Below are 18780 nucleotides of genomic sequence, written 5' to 3'. Positions count from 1 at the left end.
AAACTAGTGACTAAATAAGCTGTCATGCAATCAGAGGTGAATAAAAATGAAATAACATGAAGTGATGTGAAGTGACTGATGACTCACATCTCGTTTATACACCACGTAGCTAGAGTCTGAGCCTGGAGCCAAAACACTTTATCCTAGGACCATCTCACAGCAGACGCCACAGCACATTATTGACAGCTCTGCTGCACTGAGGTGTCCCTGCCTACACTAAACCAGGCCCCTGCTTGGTATTGTGCAAGTCATTACTTAAACCCTTGGTTTGGCAACCCAACAGTTTTGCTGTGAGAAACATCTTTTGTGGACACTGGGAGGTTACATTCTTCAAATTTGAGGGTTTTTCCTTATTTTACGACATCGCTCTTGAGTCAATAACCTCAACAAAATCATTTCAACTTAAAAATCTGTCTGTGCATGGCTGCAAATGAAATATTAAATTGTCAAAAATAAAATCTTAATTACATATGAAAAAAATCAGCATTGTGGATCTCTACCAACCATTTAAATAGTACTGCTGAACTTTTTTTTTTTTTTTACAAAAAATTAGCTAATAAAGCTAAAGTGGCAGCAGATTCCAGTCTTGTTTTGAATTGTGGTGGTGGGGCCGCCTTTGTGTTTACAGTTGGATCACGGCTTGTCCCTTTAAGCCAGTGCCATTATGTGGTGTCGGTTATCTGGCCGACAGCAGGACAGACTGACCACACGCAGGGTCTGGATTGCCTAATGATGACGGGTTGCCCAGTCTACACTATTTTTAGCGGGTAACAATAGCTTCCATCATCAAGCGTTGAAAGCCAGACGATTTATTTCTACAACACTTAAGGGTAATGTCTTTGGAATAATTACCTCACAGTCATAATTTGAGAGGGCTATTTTAAACCAATTAAAAAGGACAAAAAAGACAACTTTATGTGTGTAAACCTTTTACATTTTTATTGCTTTTTAAACACAGAGAAGGTAGATTAATCAAAGAGTCCGAAGCCCATATCTTCATCTGACTCTTCCGATTCCTCTTTCTTCTCTTCCTTTTTCTCTTCCACTAAAAACAAGACAGATAAAACACAAAGAGTCAAATACTACAGACAGCAAGAATATTTAGCAGCACTGATCTCCAATATATTCAATTTAGGACTGCCCAATGCAACTACAGATTCATTTGAGACGTCCTAGTATTTGCATTGTTAGCAAAATGCAATAATATATAATTTTACCCCTACTGTGACACATCCACCAATGTGTCCCCGAGCAAAACACTTAACCCCTAGTTGCTCCACAGGCGTGCAACCTCTGACATAAATAGCACTTGTAAGTCGCTTTGGATGAAAGCATCAGCTAAATAAATAAATGGAAATGTATAGACTATTTAGAAGTTTAAGCATTTTTATAGAGAGTGAAAACATCGATTTAAGCTACAAATGAGGGATGTACACTCACCAGCAGCAGGTGCAGCCCCAGCTCCAGCGGCCCCACCAGCAGCAGCAGCAGGAGCCGCCACAGCACCACCTGCTGGTACGGAGGCTAACTTAGAGAGGCCTGCAGAAAAAAACAAAGAACAGAATTTAGCCATCTTCCATGTATGACATATTGAAATCTTCAATATATGTTTACAGAGAGGCCTTTACCTGAGTTCATGACTTCATTGATGTCTTTCCCATTCAGCTCACCAATGACCTGTAGAGTAACATAAGATTTAACTTCAGCCATGCAGCATCTTAAGTAGGAAAAAAATAAATCATGTTTTGGTACTTGCATAATATACAGATGTAAAAGGGGCATACCTTGTTTAAGCGTTCGTCATCCGCCTCAATTCCCACGCTGCCCAAGATGGCCTTGATGTCTTTCGCAGAGGGGCTGGTATTTCCACCGAGAACAGCCAGGAGGTAAGCGGCCACGTAACGCATTCTGTATCGACAGAGAAGACACAAAATTACAGTTGAAGAAATTGTATGCGACTCTGCAAGTTATGCAACACTGATGTCAAGTCTGGTAAAATAATAGAATGACATCTCAACTTATGTGTTAAAACCTGCTGGAACCTTCCTCTTTTTTGTGAGTTAAAAAACAATAATTAAAAGACATTACTTCCTTTTGCAGATTTCATCAACATCTGAAATTGCTAATTCAATCATGTGGAGCTGAAATGACTAGCAGATCGTCATTAAAATCAATTAGCAATTATTTTGTTATCCGAGTCATTTTTCATGTCTTGCATCAATGTATACTGTACACTATTTGGGTTTTGGACTATCTGTTGGACAAAATTAGCAATGTAAATATATCAACCTCTTGTAAACTGTGTCACCATTTTCTTACATTTTATTGACAAAATCAAATAAACATACAAAAATGGCAAAACAAAATGCTGACCTACTGTAAGTTCACGTAATCAGACTTATTTTGTCTCGCCAACAGTCCAAACAAATTGCCCATTAACTAAGTAATTGACTATTCATGCACCTATAATTGTGGTATCACCAAAATCATTAGACAAAATATTGTATGATTCTTTAACTAATGCACATTTCCTTATTTTCTGTTCAGGCCCTAAATTTAGTATCTTGTTATTGAGAAATAGCCTCCTCTTGCATCTCACATCAGTGCTTATAATCACCACTAGGAGGCTGAAATACATGGTTTCCACAATTGTTCATTAACGTTAACTAATAGGCCGACCCGCCATTCATGTGAACGTGAATAAAGTAAACTTCGCTAAGCACATATCTCGTACATAAAATTACAGCACACAAAATGGTCTGAATATTGTAACATTAGTTATCTTACAATAACACAAGTCCGTCCATTATGCTTGGGAGGGGCCTAGTTGACGTTAGCTTGGTTAGTTAGCTTTGGCTGTCCGTATATAAAAAACGATGTTTAGACTAAAGTCAAACACAGACAGGATGACATGAAACAAAGGCCGGTGTGTATTTCAGTCTTTACAACTGTACTTTCTACTTCTCCAGCAGTGCTTTACCATAATGCAACGGTTATATGTAACGTTATGAGTGATTAAGCGCTAACAGACGGAGCATGGCGCCCAGTGTCTTAATATAACTGCCCTCCATTTGTCACAGAGGCTTCTGCGCCAACAACACTACGTTTTCAGTTAATAAAAGCAACTGTTGAGGACGTGTCGAAACAGAAACACTGTGAGACATGAAGCAATCGACACACCGTTTAAATTATTCAAATATTTACTTACTTTTAAGTCTAAACAGACACGAAACGTCGGTCACGCTTTTGAAGAAATCTGGAAGAGAGACAGAGGCGGTACCGGAAATTGAAGAAGAGCAGAATGCGTCGACTTCATTGGTCCATTTGGATGACGTTGGCATTTCCATAAAACAATGAATGAAAGAAATCTCTTCCATTTATCTCATAATTTACTCACACTATGTATTTTACAACTTGTTAATATAATATAAACTGTTAACTGTGTTAATAAAACCACTGTTTTATCATTATTTATTATTATGAGTTATTTCTCACCATCGTTTTTGCTAGAGGTAATAAATAGAATATTCTCCAGTGAAGACAGGCCATATAATGCGTGTTGCCTTTCTTTCCCATTTATTCTCACCTTTCTGTTCTCACTTGGTTTAAACTCCTTCTGTTAATTTGATTAATTTTTATTGGTTTATTATTACTTTTGCATTTTGGGAAGCAGCATTTTAATGAATTCAAAATGTATATAATTTAATTATTTTGTAGGTTAATCTATAACAATGAATCATTTATGAGCTGATTATATAATTTTTATTTAAAATCTTAACCTTCAAAGTAACTGGTAACTATAAGTCAAAGAAATGTAATGGGGCGACGGGTATAATTTGTTCCTCTAAAATGGAAGAGAAGTATAAAGTAGCATGTAACTAACAAATACTCAAGTAAAGTACAACTACCTCAAAACTGTACAGTACTTGAGTAAACTAGTAGAAGAGACTGAATTTAGCAGAGGTTACTTTAACCCCCTGAAACCTAATATTTCCCTTTAAAGTGTCTCTTCAATTTAAGGGCATCACTTTGCGTTGAAAAGTGGTGGAGACCTAAGGGCTGAGATTAGGGGTGACAAGAAGTGATGAGGCACAATATTAGGTTCATGAGAACGAGACAAGAAGTTATTTTAACACTATTTTGCAGAAACGTTCAATGCTGAAATATGAGTGGAGGGTTTTTTCAACTTTAAACACTTAATTGCCTTTATTCTGGAGACATTCAGCACCAATTTATGGTGGCAATGTCTTTATTTATATAAAGGGAAACAGAATTCAGGTGGCAGGTGACAATTCAAAGTCAATAAATTTTTTTTTGGCCGATGCACATTTGTTTCTTCTATATTGACATTGCATTGCATGTTTCTTATTGTGCAAATAAACCGGTTGGTTAACATTTCATATTGCTAGCTGTTTTTCAGAACATTTTAACAAATGCTTTCAAAAAGTGATGGGGACAAAATCAGCCATTTCAAAAAGTGGTGGGGACAAGTCCCCAGTGTAAATGACACCTATGCTTCAATTACTTTAAATTTGGAAATTTACATTGTATATCGCTTACACACATTCTCAATCTACTCTGACATCAATTTAAACAACTTTTTATAGAGAATCAAACTAGGAAAGATTTATACTGATTTGGCATTTTACAATGCATGTTGCTTTGTTATCAGGCTGAACAGAACATGTTAATTAGGCTGTTGAATACACAAATGAGACAATACACAGTCAATTGCATACATTATTTATTTCCATTAATTCACCATCAAAAATTAATTTGAGAATTAATACATTGCAGTATCTCCAGTTAAGATGTAGCTATAAGTTGATTCTTTACTTGACATTTGTAATACCACATGTGCCTAAAACATTGTAGAAAATACATAATACAACCAAGCAGTCAACTTCTATTAACAACCTACAATTCAGCCAACTCCTCCTGTCTGTCCTGGGTGAAGAGCCAGTTGAACAGAATCACAGCTGACTCTGACACAAACTCTGCAACCTTGTTTTTGTTTGTCACATACCACATTTTATAGACAAATTCTCCCAGGAACACAAGCAAACACGTCATCAAGAACCCAAGGAAGATGCGGTCCATATAAAAGTTTGCCTTTTCTCTGGTGGTCCACTGCTCCCAAGGTAGCGCACGACGGGCTTCAACATATTTGCCGAAGTGTAACAAGGCTTCATCGTCCACCTCTTCCTGTGGATCTTCCAGGTTTTGGCCACTGTCTTCTCCGTCCGTGTCAGCCATTTTACAGTGGATTGATGCTGAAAATGAAAGTTTTCTTCAGTTGTCTGAAAATATTAACACAGATAATTAATATTAAAGTATCATCATTGCTTTTGGAAACTAAAGTACAGATCGTGTCTCTTATGGAGCTTCACACATCTTTGTAGCACCTGTTTTAGGATGAATGTGAAGGCTCTTACCTCAAAGAAGATTTGTTCAGGATGAAGACAAGATGTGCACACAAAATGGAGACTTTCGCCTTTTTGTCTCCACACCTACACCATGCTTGTGCCCTTTCAGCATTCGGTAGGCCACCAGCCACAGGAGTGTGTGCTGCGAAGGCAGTAAACAGCAGGTTTCACAGCACCTACCTCACTAAGACAAGGGCTGGGGATTAGACCACACTTAGCAGTTTGAAATCCCTCAACAAGGATGAAGGTGACAGCTGGCGAAATACGTAGAGATATGTTTGTGAGGGAGGGACAGACAGAGACAGAGATAGAGGGTGAACATTTCAGATGACAGCAAGTTCACGCGAAACTATTCAACCGTAGAAGTCTCACCAAATACCTGACAGGTGAATGTACATAAATGTGAGCAAAATAAATTTATCAGTGGACCTTACTGCAATATACACACAAAATCCATATAAGATATGATAAACACATTTAAACATATACAATCTAAACAAAATTAGACATTTTTCCTTATGCATTAAGATCTGTGAGTGGAAGTAGTGTGATATGGACTGAAACCAGGCAGAAGTCAAAGTGATGACAAAGCAGAACTGACACAGCTTGGCTTAGACGAAGCTTTAGAGTTGAAATAAATCACTTCAGCATAATGCTCTGTGGGTAATTTACTTGAATGCTTCCGAGCCTTTTCAACACCATGCCACAGCTATTGAAATATAGCTTAGACTAGCTGAATTAGCAGAAGAGGTATCTGCACCAAGTGATAAAGACTAATTGCTAGATTACTTTTATGTTGCCAGAGTTTTGCTCCGTTTGGTTAAGTGACTTTATTGTTATAGAAAATCACAGTCAAAAAGGTGCAGACAGGACCTTTTCACTTCTCTGTATATAGAATTTTTGAGTTTTCCATGAAACACAAAATTGCAGAACACACTGTGCTCTCTATTGACCTTACCCCCCCAAAAAATGATCCCATTCAGACTTCTGCTTTGTACATATGCCTACTCAAACATCCACTGTAACATTCTTTGTTCTAGATCTAATCTCATCTAATCAGTCTTAGCTGTTTAGCTCTATACGGCAACGTCGGTCTATCAGCCTATCTGACCGTCCACCACTTCAATTTTGCAATGTATGAAGCCCTGAGGGATGAATCCTAATGAATTTGGTGATCCCCTTTCTTTTCTTCTAAGTGAAAGTTTTCCCTTATCCAGTGAAATATCGCAACATCGCCAGGATGGGTTGTCATGAAACTTAATACAGACTACATTTAGCTCAAAGCACCGCTGTTCCTAAATACAGCCTCACAGAGATGCTGGCCTGGATGTAGACTCCAAAATGTATTTAAACTGATTTGACAGAAAATTAAATGAAGACACTATGAATGTTTATTTTGGTGAATTTACCACTAAGCTTTTTGAACATGAAATGTTTGTAGTATCACTTATTATGTTGACATACAGTAGATATTATAATTCAATATGAATCAATCAAGGAAGCATTAAGTGGAAACAAAATAATGCATTTTCTTCTTATGTGATTGCAGGATCAAAATCTAACAATGTCAAATAAATATGAATAGGTCAGAAATGAACTTGGCCCATGAGTACTTTGTTGTGTCTGTTAATAATAATGGGTTGATATTCTAAATAGCGCATAATCGCACAAGTGTCAATGTAAATCATGTACACCAAGAGTACTGCAGGCATTGTTACAGGTTTCCACCCACTTTCTCCGTCAGGCCTGGTGTGCTGGTGGGGCACATGGTGGGCTCTGTGGGTTTACATAACATGCAACGGTGAGTGATCTTTATCAGTGTGACACGAAAGGGCTTTATCCTGAATGCATAAACCATGGGGTTGAGTGCTGAGTTCACATGGGACATGAAAATGCCTACATACATGGCAAACTTGGGTACATAACACTTTGGGCAGAAGAAGTTGATGCAGTTCATGATATGTATCGGCAGCCAACACACAGCAAAGAGGAAGACCACCAAGGCCAATGATTTGGCCAGTTTCAGCTCCTTCCGATAGTACCTGTCTCCGTCACCGTCACAAGTGGCTTCAGCACGACGGTTGAGCTGTCGCCGGATCACCCTAAAGATCTCCCCATACAGAGCAATCATAATCGACAGTGGTACCACCACCCAGCCAAAGAAGTTGAAGTACACCATGTAGTCCATCCTCATGACAGTGGTGAATTCACAGATAATTTCGCTGGAAATGCTGATGTTTCCTTGAGCATCACGGTTATTCCATCCAATCATCGGAACCAATCCAGTTAGGAAGGAGAGAATCCAACACAGACAAACTGCCACATATGCCCTCCTCTGGGTCACTATGGTGTTGTACCTGGGCAGGGTTATTGGAGAAGAAATGAAGACACATTTTTCAATCACCCAAATGCACACATCCATACTACTGGATTAGTATTTCTTTGAACAAATGCCAGTCCATAAGTTATTATTCAGAAGCATTTTCCTCAAGTGCCAGCTTCTGACATCAAGCTCCAACTGATGAACAAAAAGTAGTATGGACTGTCTCTTAACAAATGTCAGTTACTTAGTCAGACAAGGACATTTCAATTTGCTTAAAAGCTTTTGAGGTCCAGCCCATCGATTTGCATTGAATCAAGCAACGATATATGGTGCAATGTCAGACATAAACAATGAGAACTTCCTCCTCTTGATTTACTCTGAGGCTAAAAGCACACATTTAGCTCTCTGATGCTAAAGGCAATGAAAGGTTATGATTAGAGGCTATTGTTACTTTTGTGTTCTTCTAAAATATTATATTATTCCTGGAGCAACTTTTTCTTAAAGATTATCCGAAAATGATTTAATTTGCTTTTATGAGAAAGGAGTTAAATTCAGTGATTCTCACCAACATATTGTTTCTAAGTACAATCTAAGAAACATTTTTGGGTTATATAAATAAAAAAATACTTGACTTTATTAGACTTGTATGGGAATAGTTACATGCCATATAATGTGGTATCAACTGAATTCTAGTGAATAGAGTTTGATAAATAAATAGCGCTTATGTCAATAACATATTTCAGAGTAGGGATAGTTTGGATCATACTTTAATTTTAGCAAGAAAGCTGCAATGGACTGGAGCAGGCAATCACTTCCTGTTGCTCTAAGTATGTTGTGAATATATAATTGTTCTTACCACAAACGCTGTTACTTACTACTTTGACTGCAATAGTTTTCCAGACAGTGGCATCACAATATTCATTATGCAGAAGAATCTTAACCCAACTAATCTCTACTTTCCTTTAATTTCTTTCTGTCTAAATCATCAGGAAAAACAAATTACACCTTTCAAAGGTAAGTGTAACCAATTGGTTTTACAACAGTTCCTCACCTGGTGGGAATCTTGACTCGCAGATATCGGTCGATAGCGATAGCTAGCAGGGATAGGATGGAGCTCTGGGTGATGATCAGCAGCAGGCAGGAGAGGAAGAGGCAGGTGTAGAACTGAGTGTTAAATCGCAGACTGATGACAATCGCCAGAGGGATGACCAAAACCCCCACAGCGATGTCAGCCACAGCCAGAGACACGATGAAGCAGAAGGTGGTGTTGCGGAGAGCCCGGTTCACACACACAACCAGCACCACCAGCACATTCCCTAGCACAGAGGCCAAGGCAATGGCTGTCTCCATGGAGATGTACATCATGTCCACATGCTCCTGAGGCTTTATACCGGGAGAGGAAGACATTTTTACTATTCACAAATTTCGCTTACCTTTACTCAGATTTTTAAAAAATTCTAATTGCTTAACTTCTTGCCTCCACGTAGAGGTTTGCTTCAGCAAAAACATTTTATTATTTATATCCCATGGCTGTAAAAAAAAAAAAAAAAAAGTGTACTTTTCCTCTTTGCCACATTCACACAATGAGTGGCCCTTATGCTCATGAAGGGATGTCGGATGATTAATCCTCAGCTTGCTCAACAAGCGCAACGCGGACTGGGTACCAGTGCATCACTGCTCTTCTACATCCTTACTCTCTCTCTCCTTCTCACTCTCTCACTAGTCTGTAAATACAAGTCATAAAATCAAGGGGAGGGACTTTGCTTTCTGCAGCAACCCTGCAGCAATAGTTTCTCACATTAAGTGCGTGTGCGTTTGTGTGCGTGTGTGGTTTTTGAGAGGAAGTGTCAGCATTATGTAATAACTGGAAGGATGCATTTTGATAAGAGTTTAATATTACATGGTCTCAAATAACTGATACCAAAGATGGTGTTATAGAGTAAATAGAGTCGATATTGCATAGTTTGTCCATCAGACAGTGCCGATAAGTTTGCTTCAACTGCTCTACACTTACTTCGGTCATAATTCTTTATTAACCAAACTTGCAGGGGATCCTTGTCAAAATTGGTTGTTTCTAACTAATAGTTCTCTTAAAGAAATAAAGGCCAATATATTATGCTACTCTTAACTGTCAAAAATCCATAAGCCAGTATTCTCAAAAATCCAGTATCACTCGACTTCCCAATAATAACAAAGCTCCAGGAAGTCACTGCCCTCAGCCAAAGAACAATCCCCTCGTAAAAACCATGTGTTCTTTTAACGCTTTTGCGCGGGTCAAAAAAACAAAAAATACTTTGTTAGTTAGTGAGCTTTAGGAGTGTTGGTAGGTGCTGATTTTGTTACCTTTAGGTAGAACAAGGCTGTGTTTTCCCTGCTCCCAGTCTTTATGCTAAGTTAACTAGATGCTGGCTGTAGACAAGCAAGGAAGCACTGGGTCTGAAAAGTAAAGCCAATGTACTATGTAAGTGCCTTAAACCTGCAGTCTTTCTAATGACCAATTGTATAAAAGGTATTTGACAGAATCACCCTACTTCTCACTTGATTTATTACCTCAGTAAACCCTTACCCAGTAAGTTTATCAATTACTAGTTTCATGTCATCTTCCAAACAGCATGATAGTGTTGTAGTCAAGCCCGCCCAAACCGAGACCAAGTCAAGACCAAGACTTTTAGGGACTGAGACCAAGTTGAGACCAACACAGAGGGAGGGCGAGACCGAGTCAAGACAGATCCACATTCCCATTAAAACACCCACATACAAACACTAAGAGCTAAAATCAATGTAAGCATCGCCATCGCGGGGAGGAGTGACAGTCGTTAACGGTAACAACACATTTTTAATTAGGGTTATTGATTGCATTTGAAGCAATATGTTTTACATCCAATCAAAGTTAGGATGATAACAAATATATCAGACGATGCAAGAGCAATTTATTTATATTCCCAAAGTTATGGTCTTATAAGTCTTAAGTCCGGTCTAGAGACCAAGACCAGTCTCGAGTACTACAACAATACAGCATGATGTTCATTTTGTAAGCATGGTCGGATTTAGAGTATAGATGATAAACAGGATATGCTGTAGGGCATAGATACCTTATGATTATATACATATATTGACACATGAGAGACATGGGGTTAATTGAAGTTCTGTAGTGACAGGTGGTTGAGGTCCATCAATTCCATTAATTTTATCTACTAAAATTAGTAGTTTGCATTTAATTTTAATGGCAAATTTTTAATTATTCTTTGGTTTATTCTCCACATGAAGTCCAGCCGTTCTATAACTTGGACTCTGAAGGGTAAAATGCAGGAAGGAATTAGATCCAAAAGTTCTATTACTAACTAAAACTTAATTTAATTGTCCATCCGAGCATGAAAACACTTTGGCAGCAAGTATCACTGAGCAAGCAATCACTGAGATGGTCTTCAGCTGCTTAAGGAAGCAGATTCAATGCCTGCCTGTAAATATATTCAGTCTGATCACTGACTTTTTTTTTAAAGAATAACAATGACTCAGGATGTTGTTTTAGGACATTGGCTATGATCTCAGGCTCTGGTCTATGCATTAGAGCATTCATGAGCTCAAGCATCATACATTAGTCTACATGCATTATCGCATTATTGTTATGCAATATCTGTAAATGTAAGCACTGCAGTATGTATCAAAGATATTGGTTCAGCACTCAAGAACACCATTATATTGTATACTAATTTTACATATGTGTGTGTGTCTGTGTGTGTGTGTGTGTGTGTGTACTTTTATTGGTCACCCTGTTGTGATTTGCTTGTTCCCTCCCACCCATTCCAGTAATGTAAAAATAATGAATGTAACATGACTGAGAAATTACATTCTTCTGCAGCATAAGTGATCAATTGTTAGTATCTATCCCTATGAAATTGCTACCAATTCAGACATTTTATTGACTTGTATATCTGGTCCTGGTATACCAAACTAAAACATTATAAAGGGTTATTTTGGCCTATATAAGGCCATATTAGTGTCTTTGAATTATTATGTGCACCATCTTAAAAATATATAGCCTACCCCCTACCATTATACATTTATGCTATCAGTGCTGGCACAGATGGACAAAGCACTCAAAGCAACTCACAGAGCAGGTAGAATGAAAGCAGGGTTTGGTACACAGATGATCAGTCCAAGAAGGCAAAGGTATCCAAAATTGCTAGGCAAGTACACAAAAGGGTAGGTCAAAAATAAACCAGATAAGAAGAAGAAGAAGAAGAAGAAGAATGTGTGTGTGTTACAACACTCACTATTGTCAGGATGCACCATGTGTTCAGGCAGAAACACTGACACAAAACAAGGCTGAAACCTGGGGGCAGGAGTTGTTCGGACCACCAACAAAGAACCAGGAGCAGGGGTCGATCGGACCACCGCCGGGAAACCGGGCAGGTCAGGGATCCCCTGTATGGCTCCAGTGAACAAGCTAGCCTGCTAGCTAGCTGGTAACTAGCATACTGGTTGTTAGCAGCCTGGAAGCTACTAGCTGGCTGGTGGCTAGCATACTGTGTTCTAGCAGGCCGGCGGCCAGGCGGTGAGATGCCAGTTGTTCTCAGGTGTGGAGCAAACAGGCATGAATGCAAACCTGTGAAAGACATTAGGTAATCAGGACAATAGGAAGCAAAACTAGACGCCGACACCAGACACAGATGATTTCACAATAAACAGGAAGTAAAGCATGCAACAACAGACTAGGATGAAAGTACCAGAATATAACAGAACGCATGCATAAGTATCAGACAATTCTAAACCAGAACACAGAACTAGACCACAGGGGCAGGGAGTGAATCAACAATCAACAAACATGGGAAATGGCAAAATGAGAAGAAACAACAACAGGCCAAAGCAAAACTGAAACAGGAAACATACAGAACACAAAACCAAAACCCTAACAACTATAGCTGCAGTTACATAGGCAATATTTCTTCAACCTGATTAAAATCATGCTGATTAGAGATTTCAACCTAACTGTTTACAATGATGCTAAATAAATAGATCTGATAAGAAATGTGTTTACATGCCATAAAGTTAATGACAAGATAACTTTTTTGACATGTGCAAAGTTGTTTGCCCGCTATGAAGTGTCTAGTTTAGAAATATAAGAGAAGAGAGATTTGCATTTCTGCGGGCTACATTCATATGGATTCAGCACTTTTCAAACCCCAAAGCCTTAAAGACTCTTGATATATATATTTCTTAACTGCCTGAACTACTGATTATATGGCATTTCCACGGAGGGCCACCAGAAACACTGCTTGATGATGAACATTGTCCATTTAAGATCAGGATGGCACAATAGAAGGGAGGTGAGAGCAAAGACATATTTAGCAATAACAAATGACAAGGTATCCTGATAAGCAAATTGTGCACAAGGCAGGGTTGAAGATTTACAGAATGCAAAACAGTTCCATGCATCTTTTCGTTGTTTGTGGAAGGATACTAAGAAATTTACACACACTATTTACACACACTATACATATTATGTTTGAATACCTTTTATTGCACAAGTTTGAATACCTACACTGCATATGTAATCATTTTACTTTCCATTACGCTTGATCATGCTGAATTTAGTACAATGTAACCTTAACAACTGGTCATGTGTTAAGCAATCTTAGAAACCATCAGCTATCATCTGATAATGATTTAACCTCTGAGGGCAACCATAGTGAGACCACATACAGGCACTCTTGAAAGACTGCCCAGAGGAAGGAGTGAACAGCTTATTTTCTGTGTCCATACTGCAAACTAACCACAGTCTTGTGTATATGTGTGTTGTAAATGTCCCATGCTCTTAAAAGTTTTTGTTGCTCCTCATTGTTAGAGTGGGATTACAAAATTGCCACGACACCTCAGATTGAATGAATATTTTTTATATTTCATGGACACAGCTGCCAAAGTAAGGAAATACTGTATTCAACCAAATAATTAAGGCAATCAGGAAAATGTATTTATATTATCCTTTAGTAGAAAGAGGCTGGCTGGGCTTACTAAGGTTTGCAAGCTAGATATCTAAATTAGCTTACTAGAAACCTGCTCACTTGAGTCAACTGTTTTCTCATGTTGCTAATGTTTTCTTATGTGGAACATGCATTAACTACATATTTGTAATGATGATGTGAAAAAAGGTTTAGGTTATCAGATTTAAGACATCTGGCCTTGTCGATGTGTAGGAGAAAAGACCCTCACTCTCACACTTTCAACTCTTGGATGTAACTTAGACTTAGATGAATTGTGGTCCAGTTTTTATTTGCTCTCAAGTCCATTTCAAATATTCTGTTCATCAAATATATATATATGTATATATATATATATATATATATATTTTTTATTTTTTTTTTTTTGCTGACAAGCACACACTAGCAGCACCAATGGTGAAGTTTGAAACAGCCCTCTCTACAGATACACACGTGCACCGGTGAGTGAGTGACGTGAAAACAGCAGCTCACCTGCTGGATTGTTAGAGATGGTGTGAAATACATTGGAAAAATCGTTGTAACACTCGACAAAATTCAGGCTTTGGAGTAGTCTCGGACGATGTAACCTACTGAAGATTTAGAGACACTGTTATTTGAGGATTTACCCAGTTTCAATTTTTGAAGACGTGTTCATGCAAACTAGTGATTCATTTTTTATTTATTAAGCAGTTTCAAAGCTTGGATATATCTAAGTTACATGTTATATTGGCTAATTAATAAGCTTTTTTGACGTTTTGACTGTGGTCCAAAGAGGGAAGGGAGGCATTTTAACAACATGGCACAGAATCCAGACAGTAGGCCTATGCAGTCTATAAAGTATTCATTAGCCTACTCGGATAACACGAATACCCGGCCCACTTTGACTCCAAGCCTAGTTGTAAAAGTTGTAACTAAGTTACCGCCAACAGCTAGCTTCACAGCTGAGGCAGCTAACCATTATCTTAACAACATAGACTGTAGTCTAGGTAACACTGACAGCCTCAACAAGATGCTAGCTGAACTTCCTATTTTAAGGAGCTGAATGGATGGAGAAAATGTACTTTATGATATAATAAATAATTTGCTCAAGTAATCGTAATTGTCACTTATTACCTTAACATTATGTGGTTTGACTTCTTGTGTGTGGTGGTTTTACCATCTCAAATTACTTTTCACATATTTCAGAATAACAGTTTTATTTCTCTGGATGATTTAAGCTTTTCTTTATTTTATGACTTTTGGTAAAGGCTCCAGTATTCTCTGTCAATTTTTCCAGTCAGTAACTTTGGTATGATAGCAAAAATTCTTTGCTGAATACAGTTTTTAGTCTGTTTTTAAAGCATTTACACAGTCATTGATAAGATGTTTGAAGTGTGAACATGAGGGCTGAGAAGTAACCAGTGTGTTGGTGGTGGTTGATTTTGTGCTTCCTTCTTTCTTGAGTGTTATGGGTAAAATTGCTTCATAAAAACATTTTCAAGAAGAACTAGGCTATTTAGTTCCTCTCTGTACTGCGGCTATCATCACTTTCATAGTTGGCTATTTACTTATAACAATAATAATAATAATAACATACATTTTTGGTAAAGTCATTGGCTTTGCTTGTCACAGAGAAAAAATGCCAGCTCAGAAATACTCAGGCTTTATTCATGATGATAAAGCAAGTGAAAGTGGTCACCCCCTTCTGACCCTTATGAGCTTGTACACAGTAATCACAGTTTTTAATTACTTGATCACACAATACTGGCCCATAAGTCAGTTTTACATTGTCATGTAAAAATAGAAGACAAGCAAAACCCAGCTGAGAAAATGTAAAATAGTTTGAAAAAAAAAAGAGTTTCCCTCCCCAAACCCCTCATTCAAACAAATGATGAAGATAAAAAAAGGCAAGCAAAGAGAGACCAATAAAGAATACAATTGTATGTAGGAAGATAGAAACCAGGTCTCTTATGTGATGGATGTGTGTTCACAGTACAACACCTCTACTGCAGATAAGACGAGTTAAAAAGGTTGTTTTCTGTGATGGCTTTTTCATTTATTATTTTTTTGTAGTTCTGTGGAAGAATGTCTTCTAGCTGAAATGCTAATACATAAACAATCCAAAAGGGAAGTAACAGGAAAGTGTAATTTAGGCTCATATGAAAATATGTTTGCCAATAATGTTAATATTTTGTTTATGGTGAGACAGCTGAGATGATTTATTATTAACTGTGTATCATTAGATGATGCATATACCAACACCCCCACAACCGCAACAAGGTTGCATAGGTTTAGATTAGGATCAACGTGAGAGGAGCGGGGGTTATCAATTATCAATTATTTATTCAGTGCTTATTATAAAATAAACTAGGCCTATATGTCATATTGATGTTTTAAAAAATCCTTAATTATTGTTCAGTCTATTGTCGACAGTATATGTCACTGTATGATGACTGCAGCACAAAACCAGCTCAGTCTTGACTTGCCCTGCCACTGTCGCTGACTTGTTGATTTCAGTGTCGCAGTCTGAATGTGGTTCTTTCAGGCTCCAGGGTGGTAGTTTCAAAACAAGGAGTCCCTGACTCTGTAAATAATCATAAAATTTCTATGCATCTAGGATTACTTAAAGCTGCTTATGTGAGCTAATAGGAATGCAAATTAATATTAGTATTGGCAAATATTTATCTTTAATTTAAATCAGTTCCATTTGTTCTCAAGAAGTTAGTCTCATTTCCTCACAACAGAAACCTAATAAGGGCTCTTATTATAGACTTTAACACAAATATCATCCATATAATCTAGTACAACAGCATACAGTTAGATTGTATCGTATTACAGCATTGAAAGTGAAATGCAATCTTACACTAACAAACAAATATGACATACGCTTGCAAAGCATTGCACACACACAGAAAAAGCAGATTGGCTAGAGACTTCCTCAAAAGGTTTCACAAGACCGAGATGAATGATAAATGGCTCAGCACATTCAGGCTCACACTCACATTCAGACACGCCACATCCTTTACCATCAAACATTAGCTGGATAGGACTAATAATGGATGTAGGAGTTGTGATCTACACGTTGTTGGAGGTGCTCATTGCGGTCAGCTGCTGTCTTGGTAATATGTTGGTTATTTTGGCAATGTGGACCAGTAAAAGCATTCAGCAACCTACCTTCTGCCTTATTGTCTGTCTGTCTGTGGCTGACTTGATGGTTGGCTGTGTGGCCATACCGTTGGCTGTGCTGGTGGACGGACGAGTCAAGACTTCATTCTATGGCTGTCTCTTCATCAGCTGTGTGGTCATCCTGTTGACCCTGGTCTCAGTTTTGTCTCTCTCGGCTATTGCAGTGGACCGATTCCTCCGTGTGTATGTCCCTCTCAGGTAAAAATTCATAATCTTTATATTTGTATCTATTTTATCTTAACCTTAATTGATGATACCAATCATTATTGCTTTTTTCTATAGGTACAAAAGGACTGTAACACAGAGACATTCTTGGCTTGCGGTAGCAGCATGTTGCCTTGTTGCAATACCACTGAGTTTTGCTCCCATGCTTGGATGGTACGAGCATAAAACCTTGCCTAACCCAAGCAACTCTACTATTACCTGCCGGTTTATATCAGTGATGCCAATGTCATACCTGGTTTACTTCAACTTTTTTCTCTGCACCCTGATACCTCTGTTGGTGATAACTTTCTTGTATGGCTACATTTTCTGTACTATTCGAGGAAGTCTTCGAGAGAAACCAGGCAACGGTTTCCAAAAACAATCTCAGAATTACCTAAGGAAAGAGAAACAGCTGGCAGCATCTCTGTCTCTGGTCTTGGCTCTGTTTGCCCTGTCCTGGCTCCCTCTCCACATAATGAACTGCATTGTTTACTTTGGTGGACCGAATGATGTACCAATAACAGCTTTCTACATTGGCATCCTGCTTTCTCATGCTAACTCAGCTGTAAACCCAGTTGTGTATGCGTTCAAAATACAAAAGATCAGGACTGCATACCTGAAGCTCTGGAGAGGATATATTGGATGCGGAGAAGAAAATCAAGGATCTCAGACAAGCCAGACAACAGACAACAATCTTAGTAGTAACTTACAATAGTAACAGTAAGTAAGTGTTAAAAAATGAGTGAAGGAATATTTCCTTGTTTTAGAGCTTTTTTGTTCCTAAGGACCAAGTTTGACTCACTGTTGTACATAATTAAACATGTTAACATTGTGTGAAAGGTTAAGAAAGTCAGTTCAAATATGTGGATTGTATTGAAATCCTAAAGCTACCTTTTGAATGGATTTTGAAAGATGATGTTCTGTGTATTGATACAGTAAACAAATTTAGCCATCTTTACTGAAAGATCTGTTATCTTTTATGTTCAGGAATCTGTGTGTCTGGGTGTGTCCTATATATGCAGTTGAGCATGCATGTGTGCCTGCGTGTATTGCGAAAACTGTCTTGCAGACGAAAAGGGCAACTTCCATTTGTCATTTAACTTTTAGCTACTCACAAAGTTTCACTGTTATTTTTCTGTTTCTGTTCAAGTTTCGGTTCTTCATGTTTCTTTCTGTCTCAAAAATTACCTTCTTACCTATTTTTAGAAAAGGATACAACTTCTAGACTAGAGGTCACTAAGCGAGGACCCAGCCGCTGTCCTCTGCAGACCGCCGACCTACAGCGGCTTTATTTTTGAGACTTACTATCTCGTGACGGAGCGTTTCTATTTTAACCTGTGCAGCTTTTCTAGCATTTACTGTACTGGTTTAGCCATAGGGTTTAGCGGACGAGGAAACTCACAGACCAATCGCATATGCTCCAATCGTCTCACGTGACGCTACTCAGCCAATCAAATCTGTGCATTCCGAAGCAAGCGAGTCGAGTCCGCGAGATTCACCCGATTCACCAGACTGTAGATTTTTACATGTACATTCCTCCCAAGGGCAGTTCAAAACCAGAATATCTCATAGAACTCCCATCCTAGCTGGCAGGACAAACTAGAGCTCACGTTTCTCACTGAACAAGTGAAAGTAGGAGTTGTAGCTCTGTAAGAGGGAATGAAAGAAAAGAGGAGACATTACA

The 18780-nt window shown here is 38.3% G+C and overlaps 3 protein-coding genes across 5 annotated transcripts; 1 reads left to right on the top strand and 2 right to left on the bottom strand.

Annotated features, from left to right (window-relative positions):
* Positions 1-912: 912 nt before the first annotated feature.
* Positions 913-3334, bottom strand: rplp2 (ribosomal protein, large P2). The gene is made up of 5 exons (XM_046076345.1): positions 3209-3334; positions 1785-1908; positions 1629-1677; positions 1441-1539; positions 913-1045 (listed from the first exon to the last, which is right to left on the bottom strand). Exons 2-5 carry the CDS (start codon positions 1905-1907, stop codon positions 969-971), a joined length of 348 nt encoding a protein of 115 aa, XP_045932301.1. The 5' UTR covers position 1908; positions 3209-3334; the 3' UTR covers positions 913-968.
* Positions 3335-6803: 3469 nt separating this feature from the next.
* On the bottom strand, positions 6804-13458 carry LOC123987429 (adenosine receptor A1). 3 transcript variants are annotated; one of them, XM_046076339.1, is made up of 4 exons: positions 12024-13458; positions 11861-11932; positions 8801-9132; positions 6804-7783 (listed from the first exon to the last, which is right to left on the bottom strand). In XM_046076339.1, exons 1-4 carry the CDS (start codon positions 12366-12368, stop codon positions 7141-7143), a joined length of 1392 nt encoding a protein of 463 aa, XP_045932295.1. In that variant the 5' UTR covers positions 12369-13458; the 3' UTR covers positions 6804-7140. The 3 variants fall into 3 exon arrangements, with proteins under 3 accessions (XP_045932295.1, XP_045932297.1, XP_045932296.1); XM_046076341.1 differs by lacking the exon at positions 11861-11932 and adding an exon at positions 10093-10185 and having other exon boundaries at positions 12024-12161; XM_046076340.1 differs by lacking the exon at positions 11861-11932 and having other exon boundaries at positions 12024-13448.
* Positions 13459-16703: 3245 nt separating this feature from the next.
* Positions 16704-18159, top strand: LOC123987430 (adenosine receptor A1-like). The gene is made up of 2 exons (XM_046076344.1): positions 16704-17090; positions 17175-18159. Exons 1-2 carry the CDS (start codon positions 16762-16764, stop codon positions 17809-17811), a joined length of 966 nt encoding a protein of 321 aa, XP_045932300.1. The 5' UTR covers positions 16704-16761; the 3' UTR covers positions 17812-18159.
* Positions 18160-18780: the final 621 nt, after the last annotated feature.

The sequence above is a fragment of the Micropterus dolomieu genome, linkage group LG18 (assembly GCF_021292245.1).
Source record: "Micropterus dolomieu isolate WLL.071019.BEF.003 ecotype Adirondacks linkage group LG18, ASM2129224v1, whole genome shotgun sequence".
In the NCBI taxonomy this organism is placed as follows: domain Eukaryota; kingdom Metazoa; phylum Chordata; class Actinopteri; order Centrarchiformes; family Centrarchidae; genus Micropterus; species Micropterus dolomieu.
Note: the sequence above shows the minus strand (reverse complement) of the source record. Positions and strands in the feature narration are given on the sequence as shown.